The sequence below is a fragment of the Hippocampus zosterae genome, chromosome 20 (assembly GCF_025434085.1).
Source record: "Hippocampus zosterae strain Florida chromosome 20, ASM2543408v3, whole genome shotgun sequence".
Lineage (NCBI taxonomy): Eukaryota > Metazoa > Chordata > Actinopteri > Syngnathiformes > Syngnathidae > Hippocampus > Hippocampus zosterae.
Window position 1 is genome coordinate 7,830,381 of NC_067470.1, and position 14,796 is coordinate 7,845,176.

At 43.8% G+C, this 14,796-nt stretch overlaps 1 protein-coding gene across 4 annotated transcripts in view; it reads left to right on the forward strand.

Annotated features, from left to right (window-relative positions):
* The window catches only part of LOC127592839 (dipeptidyl aminopeptidase-like protein 6), a 102,042-nt gene that overhangs the window by 30,564 nt on the left and 56,682 nt on the right, over positions 1-14,796 (forward strand). Inside the window, exon 1 of one of the 4 annotated variants that reach the window (XM_052053827.1) lies at positions 13,947-14,086. The exons of the other annotated variants lie outside the window; for them this stretch is intronic. Coding sequence (XP_051909787.1) covers positions 14,003-14,086 — 84 coding nt within the window. The 5' untranslated portion in view covers positions 13,947-14,002. Of the gene's footprint in view, positions 1-13,946; positions 14,087-14,796 lie in introns of those variants that run through there. 4 annotated transcript variants of the gene reach the window in all.

A 14,796-nucleotide genomic window follows, 5' to 3' on the forward strand; every position in this document is an offset into this window, starting at 1 on the left:
CGCTCTGCAATTTACGAGGACAAATTATAGGCGCGTATGTAAATCCCCCACATGGCGTTTCTACGCTCTCATCACGGCGTTGATTAAACGCCATCTGAAAGAAAGTCTCTTCCCTTTTCAGCAGTCTTGGAGCTTGAAATGCTTTTTTCAAACTTTTTCTGTTAGACCGTTTGCACATTCATTTCTGACAACGAAGCGCTCTAAAGCTGCACAAAGTACCGGTAGTACTTTTTTTCCCCAGGAATTATCTTACGATTGGAAACAAATCTCTGTATTCACCTTGCAGGTTTCTTTAAATAAATCAGCAGAGACAGAGATGAATGGCCGAGGCACACAAAGTGAAGGCAGAGGTGGAAGAATTTTGTGTGTGTGTGTGTTTTGGTCGTGATGACTGCGGTGTTGGCACCTCGTCCGATGAGGAAGAGGAGGGCTCCACTAATCCACCTACTGTCTGTTAAACCTGTCCCCGGGGACTTTTTTTTTTAAAAATCCCCATTGTGGATGCAAAGGAGAGGTGATAGCAAGCGGCAATGCGCTTGCTAATTGCCACAAGCAGAATGGACGTGAAGTGGCGAGCATGAAGTTGGCGCTGTGGCGCGCATACTAATCCAGGTGACTGCAACCGAGCGACTCGTCTTCGTTAGCGCAATTAATGCCAAGCGATTGAAAGCGTCCGCGTCGGGCCTGATCAAATAAAACACTCTTTATGCACGACGCTCAGTAGACAATCGACGATGATTTACAGTCGCCGTGCCGAGCTGCCGTCTTATGTTTATTATTTTTAAAACTTGGACGTCGCTTTATAGCTTACATTGCCCTCGAGGGCCCGGCTTCATTTAGAAATGTTTCGTGGTCAAGCGGCTAACTTCCATTTTCTCGTCCGAGTGCGCTTCATGCCGCTGCCACTAGATGGCAACGCTCCCTAACGTCCGGTCACCGTCGATTCACGTTGATTTCATTGCAGTGGAAGGATTGTACCCGTTGGTGGCAGTAATGCACCATCAAGACGGTTTGCCAGTTGCAAATAAGAAGAAGCAAGAACAAAACTTTTGCGACAGCCGTATTTCGGACTGGCGTTTTGCGACTGTTAATACGTGTGTGTATGTGTGTGTGTGTATATATATATATATCTATATATAATACACTTGACACAGTAGCGCATTCGTATGTTGTCTTTAATTAAGGAGGTGTGGCTTAGTGACATACGGTGAGGCTTAATTTTAGTGTCTCTTCCATGCTCCTTGTGAGTGTTTTCATTCCGTATTTGTGTGTGTTGACTATGGCATTAAATGAACTGCTGATAGTTAAAAAAACTTTTTTTTTTTATTAATCTTGCCCTTAATTAAGATGTTGGTTGGTTGTCTGTTTATTATTTTTTTGGGGGGGGTAGACAGATTAATTTGCATCTTCGTTTTTATTCTTTGAATGATGCTTTCATGTGTGTAATTGTGCTGCTGATTCGGTGTGAATACGATCCAGCTTTTTGGGGCTTGTGTTTGATTTTCTGCTCATTTGGATTATAACCTGATTCCAGTATAAATGTTTGTATGAAGTGGGGGGAGGGAGGACCCCAGGACCCCCACCTGCATTGTATTTAACCCTTTCAGGGACAGCGATTACTACAGTGGACAGTTGATCATGTTATCAAGTTACAGGGTGCACGAAAGGGTTAAAAGTATCCCACCAGGAGAGCTGAGCCAATTTGTGCCATGTTTGAGAAGATCGGACATGCCTCGCTGGTAGTTTGCCACGTGAGCTTTTTCTGCCTCCTACATGGAAGCACGGCGCTGACTCTGCGCTTTTTGCATCCGTCTCTCATGTAACATCAATGGCTCGCATTTCAGCTACTCGCACTCGAGATGTCACGGCAGCATCGCGGCCCCAATGCCGTGCGAGTTCTTCATCCTGCCACTTCTGAGAAAGCCCAAAGTGCCGCCGTTTGTGTTTTCTCACTTGACATTGAGTACCGCCCGCACTTGGCTCAGGCTTTACTGAGGATTTAGGACGCCGCCGTTCGCAATCGCAAATTCTTCAATGTTTGTTTCATTTTCAAGCTCGTTTTTTTCCACCCCTCCCACTGCCAATTGAAAGGCCTGTATGTGAGTGAAACATGAAACCAATGAAAGCCAAGGCATCTTGGCTCTTATTGATTCTTTCTTGAAATAACAAATATAAATGTGTTTACCGTTCTTCCCTTTAACTTCTGTTTAGCAAAAAAATCAATAATGACTTTAAATCCACACTTTGCCCATTCTGTCTTTTATCAGTTGTTGTTATTATGATTTTTTTTTAACCATTAGACATTCACCTTTTGGCCGCTATCCGTGCTGCCCCAAAAATCAAAGTGGACAAATGTGGGATTAAATGTATTGATTTTGAATGCGTGTGTGTGATGTGAAAAAAAACTGGTGAGAAACCTTTCGCCTGTTCAGATTGTGGCCAAAGATTCTCACAAATGGGGAACTTAAAAAGTCACACAAGAACCCACACTGGTGAGAAACCTTTTGCCTGTTCAGATTGTGGCCAAAGATTCTCTTGAAAGGGACACTTAAAAAGCCTAATGAGAATACACACAGGTGAGAAACCTATTGCCTGTTCAGATTGTGGCCAAAGATTCTCTCGCCAGGCTATCTTAATGGACTGCTTAATTTGAAGTCTCGCAATGGTTCAGGGCTCATGGTTCAAACCCCAACGACCCCCAAGCGGGAAAACGGCGGCGGGGACGGTCTTTTAAATCCCGCTGTGAAATTGCCGCCGCAGAACGCGGGATGACGCACGCGACATCTCTGTTGCAAATTGGCTTTCTTCTCGGCGCGCCGCGTTCCAACCGAGCCCAAATGTGAACTTTATACGGCGACATTGATCCACCCCACCCTCAGCCTCCCCCCCAGCAAGCCGCGTAGGATGGAAGGTGCACGCAGGTTTATGACAGTACTCGGGTGAAAAATGGCCCCCATCAGAGAAATGTGGCACGGCGGTAAAAATTCATGGCTTCTCTTTCTCTCTCACACACCTGAGATTTTGTTCCCTGACTCTCTTCACTCCCATTGCTGCTTTTTTGCCCTCTTTCTTTCTTTGAGAAGGTCAAAACTCTCTCACCTTTCTAGCTACACATCTTTCCCTACATCTGTCAAAATCACCTTTATGTCGCTCAAAGGTGGCCCCGAAGACCACTTTTTTGGGGGGGGGGGGTGCATAAGTGTGCCAAAGCACTACTTATGGCAAAATGAAGCTCCTCAATTCACTGCAGTGTAGTTTCTTTGCACTAAGATGTCTTAACATTCTAGCAAAACACTACCTCGGTCTAAATGAAGCTCCACAACGAATTCCGACATAGTTCCTTGGCACCAAGGTGCCACGAAAATGTGACAAAGTACTTACTTGTTGACAAATGAAGCTCCTCAATTCACTGCTCTGTATGTAGTTTCTTGGCACCAAGATTTGTGGCAAAGCACTATTTATGTCCAAATGATGGACCTAACCAACCTGATCTGATGAAATCATATAGATACCAAGAGTTTCTCCGTGTGGAGTTTACATTACGGCCAAATATGGATCCGATCTTGATTGAAACTTACATTTTTATTTGTAATTCTATTAAATATGTACTTCATAAATTTGAAATGATCATAAAATCTCTACAAGTGTGTACGCAACTGTAATTAGAAGAAGGAATAGAGGCTTCAATTTCACACCACGAGACATTTTTAGAACTCCTTTGAATGACAAAAATAGACAAAATGTATTTCGAGCATGTTGAGGACTGTCCTGCTCCGTTGATATTCAAGCGAATCGCAAACTTGCGACTCCGTGCCATTGTTTACACGCAGCTTGTCACAGGAATTGCCACCCCCGCGTGCCCCATGAAGGCATGTCGAGTCAGATGTGTGTGTGTGTGTGTGTGTGTGTGTGTGTGTGTGTGTGTGTGTGTGTGTGTTCATTCCAGGGAGCCTCCGCGTGAGGTGCGCTAGCATGAAATGAGAACTCAGCCGTCATAAATCACTGATGGGTTGGATGCCCTCACAAATGTGAATTTTCTTGCACGGCCACGCCTTTGCCTCCGCGGGCGATGCTCAAATACATATTTGGGAGGGAAAAAGCAAAGAAACGCTTTCTGTGTCGTTGATGTTGAAATCCCCTAACTGGGCACTTCATTAGGTGCACCTGCACGATGATCAACGAAGCAGATGATGACTTCCTTGAGGCGTTTTCCACAACTACGTTCCACCACATTTGGGTGGGGACATGCGGCTGTTGGTCTTTCAAAGGGAAATCTTGAAAGGATACTTGAAACTTTTCTTTCACACATTGAATACAGCTTAATTTGTGAATATCAGTGTCGCACGACTCTTAACACAAATTGCGCCATTCTGCTGCCCCCTAGTGGACGACTGTTGTCATAATTCACGGGAAATGTGCTCGAGTTCTTCAAGGAATTGAGGCGGCACTTCATTCAAAAGCAAATGAATATTTTCATGTTTTTGGGGGGTTTTTTTGGGTGCTATTTAGGCCTCCTTCATTCGGCTGCCTCACTACTCTTTCTGCAAATACTCCTTCCTGCTATTCATATAAATGACATTTGTCGCTCAGAGACACATGGCTAGATTATCCGATGCTTATTCATTTTTCTGTTGTTTTTGATCAATGGTAAAAAAAAAACAGCTCGCAGAGGTTTGTTGTGTGTTGCAGCTGCCGAGTAATCAAGTCACGCGTGGACGTAATCCGTTTAGCGAGGCCTCCACACTTGGATGTGGATTTAAAACAGGGCCGCCGCTGCGGGTCACAATAGGCCAGGTTTTGCTTTCCCAGCGTGCTTTGCGCTCAAGAAATTAATCTTGAAGCCAACCAAAATGCAAAAAGGATGTTCGCGGATTTTATATGTGCATTTCTCACATCTCTTTAGTCATAAAATACTTGGAGTGTGTGGCGTTGCTGTGCTTAGGCCAAAATGTTTTATTATTAGTATGATTATTATTATCATTATTATTATTATTGACACTGCTCTAGAAATTTCCAATCTATCAGGATTTTAACTACCATTAAAAAAAGGTGTTTAGGGTTTAAAAAATTTTCATATGTTCATTAGTCATGAGTAAAATACCTTGTCTTGTGTCCTTGAGCAAGATACTGAAACCCCAGTTGCTCCTGATGCTGTGTCATCAGTAACTAAGATGTTTTATTAAAAAAATAGTCATTGTTGCATTTTATGAGCATGTATGAATGTTAGGGGAAAAACCAAAACAAAGGACATGAGATGTCATACCTCAGTTAATCCACACGGTGGCGGTGTTGCTCTCCGCATGCAACTCGCACAGTTTGCATTGCCGCGTCACGTCCACTCGCAGCTTGCGCGGCCGCGTGGATCGAACACGGCAAAGAGAGGCTGCTGATTTGTGTGCGTTGCGTCACATCCACGTTGCTGGCGTGACGTCATAGTTCATCAAACCGACACCCTGTCAACGCTCTGCCTGAAAACTCCAGGCCGAGTTTGAGCGTGTGGCGACTGCGGCGCTGTCCGCGGTCCTGAAACATACGTCGCTCAGGAGCTGTCCATGGTTCCAGAATTGACAACTTTGAAAAATCCCTGATCGATTAAAGGAAGAAAAAACAATGCTTCCTGATTTGATTTTGAAAACCATTGATCAGGATTGATTCCACAGATCTGAATCGGTTTATTTCTTAATACATCCCAAGTAATTGATGTCCACCCCCCAAAATGCTTGTAATTGCCTAGAGGAACCATAAGATGGCAGTAAACTGCTTCTATTTGACAACGCTACAACCTGACTAAATGAAGCTCCTCCCCTTACGTCAACATAGCTCATTGACACTGAAATTCCACAGGATGAGCCAAAGTATGAGTTTTAGTTTGGATCTAAACACAAAACTGCAAATAGGTTATTATTTTTTCTTTTTTGACCGCACCTCCTTACTCGTGACCCGCATTGCGCAGGTTCCGCGGGGTGTGCATGAGCTGGTATGCCGAGAACATGAGCTCGATTCATTGACTGCCGCGCATCGTCTTTGTTAGCGCGCTAAGTCGCGGCTGAGCTGAAATCAATGCAAACGCTCAGTTTATGTTCCCTCCTCGTCAATCTTGGAAGGAGACGACGCACAGCTGAAAGGACGACCTCCGATCCCAGCCGTGACAGTCCGTGTGATGATGAAAAAAACCCTCACGTGGCTGAAAACCAAACTGTGCGTCACAATGAGGCCTTTCCCCTTTGTTGCCAGTGACATTTTCATTCTGTTTGGCAGGCGCCGTCCCACCAAGATGAAGGGCTTGCCCACCCACCCGCTGGGCTGCCCCCATTGAGTTGCCTTCAAAAAAAAAAAAAAATCCTTTTAACTCCAGTTCCAAGCAGTGCAGCTGAGAATTATTATTATTTTTGCCTGATCTCATTTTGGAATGAATGATGGGGTGGACATGTTATAGTCATGTTGATCCGCACCAAAAACTTGCCGGGCACAAACTCCCGCCTTTGAATTGAAGTAACACACCGAGAGAGCGAATGTAACAATACTCTAAGTCATATATTCTTAATCCTCTGCAAAGAACGGCCAATATTACTGCTGTACTGAAAAGCTCAGAGGAGCTAACTCATCAACTATCTGTTTTATACTGCCCCCATGTGGCCAAGGCACACGCAACACAATGTGGATTTGTGACAAAAACTGTTGAATTCCATTTATGTCATTACTGTATATTTTTATCAGGTATAATTTTGAGTCATAACTGAACATGTTTTTGGAGTTTAGTTGGTTTTATCCTTCCCTCCCCTTTTTGTTTGTTTCTGCTCCAAACCGATGCAATTTTGCTCCTTTTAAGTCAGCGCGGCGTCTCTTGTTTCACACCCGTTAATTAGACGGTTCCTCGGGTAGTGTTTAGGCTGCTCAACTAAAAACAGTTGGAAACCCCCTGCCCCCACCCCAACAAAACAAACAAGATCTTTACTTTTGCAATCAAAGGTGTCGCCCCAATGGTGTGATTTTTGCTTTGTTGGTCCAATCAGCAAACTTGTAATGAGGCCCTGGTGACAAACACACACTCAAAAAAACCCACAAATGCCAAGTGTGTGTGTGTGTGTGTGTGGGCGCGTTTGTGAGAAGCTCAAGTCACGTACTTTTCTCACCCAACTCGTCACACTTAAGTCTGCGGTCTAATGGTTTTGCGGCTGCACTTTGCATTAAGAGGACGAGGAGCAGGAGCAGATAAAATTACCACACACGCGCGCACACACACACACACACACACACACACACTTCCAATGCAGGGCAAATGACTGCATTTTTTTTTCTCTGATTGTCATCCACGAGAAGGCAGAAATTGAAACTTCTTCCTAAAAGACAGCCAATAGTAAGCTCTGTGGGCCTCTTTGGTTTCTCGTTTTTGCGTTCCTTTCTAAACCAAACGAGATGACCAAGAGGTGTTCCTGTTTACACTCAAAACTAAACATAACGCCCACAATTAGACATTGATTATTTAAAAAAAAAAAAGCAAAGCGTTGCCTGCTTAATGCTAACAATGCGCAATACCGTTGACATGCTAGCAATTAGCATCAATAGTCACATTTTTAATAATCAGTGGACATTTGAACAAGACTATTTGGAAACAAGCGCACAACTTTGCCCAAGTTCTCTAAAAAAATTAAACTCGATTCAAGTTGAGTTAAATTCTGCTAGTTTAATGCTAGCACACATTGCGCAACACAGTTGACATGCTAACAATGAGCAGCAATCGCCCCATTTTTAATAATTGCTGGACATTTCTATTAAAAAATTAAAAAACAACTGCTTGACTTAGCTCAAGTTCTCTGTAGATAAACTTGATTCAAGTTAAGGTCTGCTAGTTTCATGCTAAACAAAAAAAAACAGTGCGCAACACCATTGACATGCTAACATTTAGTATCAGTAGTTGCGGTTCTAGAATTAACGGGTAACACAAATTGTTTGAAAACATCCACATAGCTTAACCCAAGTTCTCCATACATTAAAAAAAAACTTACTGTACTGCATTAATAATTACACAAAATCTGTGAAATGATAAATACCTCACTTGTCCTTTTGCTGTATTCTCCGTAATCCAAGGGTGGCTGGAATTCATGAATGGCACTTGAATTAAATCCTTAATTCACATAATGATCTAATCTCGCCATGAGGAATTTTTGTGGGTTTTTATGCATTTATTTTTTAGTCTATAAAAAATCAGTAAATCGTGATGTTGGAATGAATAAGAAATTCAGCCAATGCTAACATTCATGCACGCCTCTTACGCCGCTGCGCTAACATTGACGTTGTGAACGCATTACGGCGTGATCATTTGTCCCGACTCGGCAAATTACATCCGGGCTCACTCGGCGGACTCCGCGTCATAAAACCTTACGACTCTCGCGCGTACGTGCCACCGTGCTAAAACCGGCGCATCAAATTTAATGTTGGCAAACTATTCCCGCGAAAGCCACTAAAAAGCACGAGCGGTCCCCGGTCGAAAGGGTCATTTTTGAAAAGCGCAACTCGTAACATCGGCCTGCTCGTTTCCTTAATGGGCGTAACCATAGCGATGGATGTTCAGCATTCGTCTGATGTGACCTTTTGAAGAGGCGGCTTCACAATATCCCTCTGCCTCTTGTCCACTGGTGCCATTTTCATGAGTCTGTGGATAATTTGGAGTAGTTTTGTTTATTTGTAGTGTAGCCAGGTAGCGGTTATCATAACGGTCACGTGATTCCGCAGCAATGCTTCCACGTTTCACTCGCCGCCCGCCTGGCCACGGTTCAAACAAGGCTTTCAATCAAGGGTTAAGGTTTTGAAAGTATATTTTGCATCTAGATGCAAGGTTTCCAGATTATGGTGCGAAATTAGGGTTTCAAGACACAGTTAGGGTTTGAAGGTTGTGTTTCAAAGTAGGGTTAGTTGTTGAAATTAGGGTTTCAAGCACAGAAAAGGTTTGTGTTTCAAGTCGAGTCAAAATGGGGGTTCTCTTCATCTGTCACTCAAAATAATGTCATCATCATCATCATCATCTTAAAATGGAAGCAGCACAGTTATTGTCAGGTTTCAGCGTTTGTCGCTTTGAGTCAAGCGGTGCGGAAGCGTCTGACGTCTTCATGTTTCCATAATATTCCGGGTGCCAAATGACCCATAAAATATATTTTCCAACAACGGAGCATAAAAATGTAAAAACGCACTCTCTAGGTTCGCATGCGTAACGTGTTTGTGCGTGTGTGCGCGCTCTTGAAGTAAAGTGCCGGCTCTTTTTGCACACCGAAAAAGCCCGGAAAGAGGAACGGCCGGGAATAAATTTTGTGCGGAGAAAATGTTTTTTTGGTGTCATTTTTTGATGTTTTTTTTGTTGTTATTTATATCACCAACGACGCCTCCTCTAGCTGCTTTATGCGCCTTTTGACAAGCTGCTGAACATCATTTCCAGTCGTCCTCTCGCCCTCCACAAAAAAAAAAAACTTTGGTGTTGCCTTGTACAAAACGTTCCCATGGATTGAGTCAGGCAGACTGTGGAGGGAGTAAAACCAAAAGCACTTTGAAGACGAAATGCTAAAGGGGTGACCGTAGCTCAGAAAAGTGTAAAAAGTGAACATCCCACTTGTGTGAGGTACTTGTTCCACGTCAGGTTTTTATGATTAATCAAGAGATGGCATCAAGGCTTTTTTTGTGGAGTCCAGCTGACGTGCTTTTTTTTGTCTTCACTGGTAGATTATTTGTTTATCAAATAGGGCCGCTGTCATCCTTTTCCCGTCATCCTTTTTAATCCAAAAATCAACCTTTGATCCCGTGATGTTGCTCAGTAGCGCGCGACATCGCACCAGCCACCTCCAGCTGGTCCTTGACCTCCCGCGTCATGTCGCCATCCCCCTGCTGGCGCAGCACAGCAGCTTGATGAATGACTGGAGCAAGACGACCCCTCACTCGTACTTCGTCGTTTTGCACTCCCCCCTGCGGAAAGTCCCGTAACAAACGACCTCCTGCTTCTTTCTTTCTTAGGGTTTTTTTTTCCGTCTTGTCGGGGATCTCTGCGCTCCATTACAGGGTTGCGGGATGGATTGCGCCGGCTGCTAGTTGCCCGCGTGAGGAATGACCCTTAGATGGGAAGAGAAGGCAACAGGACAAATGTTGCTTGTTTTGTTTTTTTCGTCGTCGGAGATGTTTTCGGTTTTTAAAGTGGGCTTGTCAATATTTTAGGGTTGCCCGTTTCGGAGCAGAAAGGGAGAAAACATGCTTTTTTGGGTGAAAAGAAACACGAAAAGGAGAACACGGACTTTGACGCTAATATATATCTATTTTTTCGCTGACAGCTAACCCTAAATGGAATCCAATTGTTTAATGACTCACACGTTCCTGTAGATGGCAGCATACATTTTCCTTGTTTCATCATTTGATGTGCCCCCTGCGCCCCACCAAAAAAAGAATTTGATGAAAAGATTCAAGACTTGAGCCCTGATTCTTCTCTCTCTTTGGAGCTTTGGTCTGTCTCGAAGCAATTTTTTTTCATGACTTTCTTCCTCGGCCCGATTGAATATGATGCAACCTTGAAAGGATGTTATTAGGCGACATTGAGTACATATGTCACATTTTGTTTGACGATGACGGCATAACGTCAGCTTCTTATGCGGTTCGCGGTGACAGCGAAAGCCGCTTTTGGTGTTTGAATGACGGCGGCAATGGCGATGCCGAGTGATGATGCTCATCAATGATTCACGTCATTTTTATGATTTTTTTTTTATTTCTGCGCAAACACGGATGGTCACGCCGGTGGGGATTGGCGGGGAGGCATAGTTCCCCCGCTGACTGCTGCACGGTGGCACAGTGACACCACCACTTTGAAAATCGCCAGACTGCTCTTCTCCAGTAATGTCGCTTGATGCGAGGCCAACGCGCATCAAGCACAAAATGACCAAATGAAACGTTTCGATGGAGAGGCTTGGCAGGGGGAGATGGAATGACGGCGGTTGTAAAATATGTTGTTTTCAGCGGCGTACCAATTGCATTGAGATTCAGGCCATTTTTTAAGTATCAGGACAGGATGTTAAACACAAACAAAATAAATCAATAGAGAGAGATGACTAAAAACGATGACCAAAAAAAAAAATGGTTTGGAGATGCAAAATGTTCCCCATCTGAGGCCTCATTTAAGACAAGTGGGCATTTTTTCCTGTTCCCATCAATTTATTTTTCGTTCGAGCAAAAGCGATGACGATTCGGCATTGAACGACCAGATTTTTTTTTTGTTTTTGTTTTTGTGGCAACCGTATGATTCACCGAGGTTGAGTCGACCTCGGTGAATCGGTGAGATTTATTTCCGTGGTTGGCCGGCTGTTCTTGCTTTGTCCAGAATGAATGAATGACCGCACACAAGCAAAAAAATAATAATAATAATAAAACGACACAATCTGTACTTGCAGAATTTTTCTAAGCGCTTACTTACGACAGACAGTTCAAGGAAGTACTCTCCGGTTATTAGAAATTTGGTACAAACCGGTTTTCATCCAGATACGCAGCTGGGGCCGACGCGACCTTGGCGGGGACATCGACTGTCATTTGTTTCCTCTCGAGCAGGCGCGCCGCTTCATTTGGTGACGCCGCACGTTGAGCTTCCGTCGTAACTTTCCGAGTTTCCGTCATTCCTGATCCCAGGTGGAAAAATGTCTTTCTTTCGCTCCAACTTGTAACCCGCCGGGGGTTAAAATGTACAAATGTGACTAAGGCTTCATTTTTTTTTCATCCCCCCCCTGATTAAAATGTGTTTTCTTGTAATGAGGCAGAGCCCTTGGGCATGAAGATTCACGAATAGAATTTTCCAAATGGAAATGAGATCGGCAGGGAGATAATTCATCACTCCGCCCCCCCCCCCCCCCCGCACCCCCCTGCATGTTAGGCTTGCGTTTTAATGATAAAAAAATCCGCTTTTAAACACGCGAAGGCGGCTCACGAGAAGTTATTAAGAGTCACTCAGCACATTGTGTGCACACCCCCGCTATTTGCACACGAGGTGCTGCTTGGATTTAATCAGCGTGCGGCACGTCACAAATCATCTTGAACGCAGTGAAATGTTTTTAATCACATCGTGTCTTTTGGGGGTGGAGGGCATTTTTTTTTTTTTAATTTTTGGATGGCTGATGGCTCGCCTAATCTTCATCCTTACTATTCTCACGTATCAGCAGTTTCTTTTGAGTCAATGAGGCAAAAGTAGCTGTCGGATCAAAACGTTGGGATGGAACTGATCTCATGTCAACCTTGTCGTCTTTGCTCACATTTAAACCTTGTTCTTTGAATTCGTTCAATATTTTAGTTTAGAGTGTGACTCAATTTATGATATATGACCGACTTTTAATGTTTTGAGTCATCCCAGTCATCAGTAATTATCGTGGCAATTTAGAGGCTCTGGGCCCGGGCAGTTTTTTTGAGCATCTTTAAAACTTGATTACAAGTTTATTAGAGAGGAGGGCATTCATTCATTCACAGTCGATCAAAATATTTTGTGATTCCGAGTCAAGTCCAAGACAACCAAAAAATGTGTTGGTTGCGGACTCTGGTACTATAGCTGTGCCTTGAGCAAAAACGGATTAAAACCAACTGAATAGAAAAAAAACCAAGATAAAATCTGACATTTATTTGCAGGAATAAAAACATAGTCGGAATCGGTCAATCGATAAAAACATTTGGCTATTCCGGGTTAAGTCAGAGACCACAAAAAACTGTGTTTGGTGTGGACTTGGGTTCTACAGCTATGCCCTGAACCCCAAAAACTGATTAAAATTAACTGAATTAAAAAAAAAGTTGCGATTAAAACTTTTTCAGGAATAAAAACATAGTCGGAATCGGTCAATTGCGAAAAATATTTTGCAATTCCGAGTCAAGTCAGAGACCACAAAAAACTGTGTTTGGCATGGACATGGGTTCTACAGCTATGCCTTGAGCCCCACTAACTGATTAAAACCAACTGAATTAAAAAAACTCAAGTCAAGATTAAAACTGACATTAATTTTCAGGAATAAAATCAGAGTCGGAATCGGTCAATCGCGAAAAATATTTTGCTATTCCGAGTCAAGTCAGAGACCACAAAAAACTGTTTGGTGTGGACATGGGTTCTACAGCTATGCCCTGAGCCCCAAAAACTGATTAAAATCAACTGAATTAAAAAAAAAAAAAGTTACGATTAAAACTAACATTATTTTTTTCAGGAATAAAAACAGAGTCAGAATCGGTCAAATCGATTACAAATATTTTGCGAGTCCGAGTCAAGTCAGACAACCAAAAACAAAAACATGTTGAGTGCGGACTCGGGTACTACAGCTGTGCTTTGAGCTCTACAAACGAATTCAAACCAACTGAATTAAAAAAAAAAAGTCAAAATAAAAATGAATGTGAATCAACAAAACAAAACTATAACCTTGAGTCAATACAGTTCTGCTTACCTCGGGTATAAAAAAATCAATCATGTACTCCTGCAATCCTTCCTGGCGTAGTTCCTCGGGACACCGATGTATACTCCGAGTCAGACTTTTTCCTCAGGCTCACCATCTCGCTGAGCCCCGGAACACCATGTTGATGCTCTAATAGCAGCGTAAACAGTTTAGCGCTGATTGTTCCCTCTGCGGCGGCTCGTTCGCAGGTGTTGAATTACCTCCTTCCGCGCGCCATCATGCGCTTAGGCCTCCTCATCGCGATGATGTGGGCAAGCAACCTCGATAAGTCACGCCACAGTTTATTAGACGATACTCTTGGAGCACTCCGAAGTAAAAAAAAAGGCCATCTCGGCCAATCTCCAAAATCCATTAGCGTTTATTAATGGGCGGGGCGTGGCGGGCGGTCGGTCGGTTGGAGACTGAGGGACTGATGTTGTTTTTGTTTACGTGTGCTGGCTGGCCGTGCTGCTGGTTCACGGTGGGGCGGCGTCTCGGTTTAAAAAAAGGGAAGTGCGCGCAGGACGGCTGAGCAGTTCTGTCTGCGGCATTGAATAGAAGATAAGCCGTCCGCCAGCGCCAAGATGATGTTCGAGCACCCGCTGGGGACGCCGCTGGGCCTGGGCAGGAAACCCTCCAAGGTGGAGACAGCCAAGAGGTTCTGGAGGGTGAGTCGTATACTCTGGGATAAAATCCGGAGCACAATGGTTGGCCGCTTCATTAGGTGCACCCGCGCAATCGATCGCGATAACGTCCGACGAGAGAAAGGCGGTGGAATTGAGTTGAAAATTGAGACTTTAGGTTGGAATGGTTTGAATGTGATTTCAATTTGCCGAATAATCTCTTCTTTCAGGGAATTTTTATTGTGTGGATCGGTTGTGAAAGCTGTAAAACTACACGTACAGTCATTTTAAAAGCGCAATATCACACGTTGCAATTCTGGTGCTTGTCAGCGAGCTGCCAACGACCATCAGACCTGCCAACTGCCTTCTGAAAAGACTTTAGCCGAGACTTGATCTCGAACACGTTCACGGATGACACGTTTGAAGGCGAGCACAAAAAAGCCGGTGTGATCAAGATGAGAGGCGAAGACAAGCTAACGGTACAAGTTAAACATCGGTCCCCTGAGAAATCGGACTAATGAGATTGAGGAAGAGCGACGCGTGGAAGCTAAGTGACGCGGCATCAAAGTCGATTCTCATCTTTGTAAGTAAAGCCGGTGTTCTGGCTCTTGTTTAACTTGAACTAATAAGCTACACTAATAGGGGAACGAAATGAGTGATTCATCAATCAGAGTTGGACTAGAGCCCTGAATGTTGAAGGGTGCAACTTTTTTTTATTTTGGAGGCCTATATTTGGGTTTCTGGAGTACCTGTGT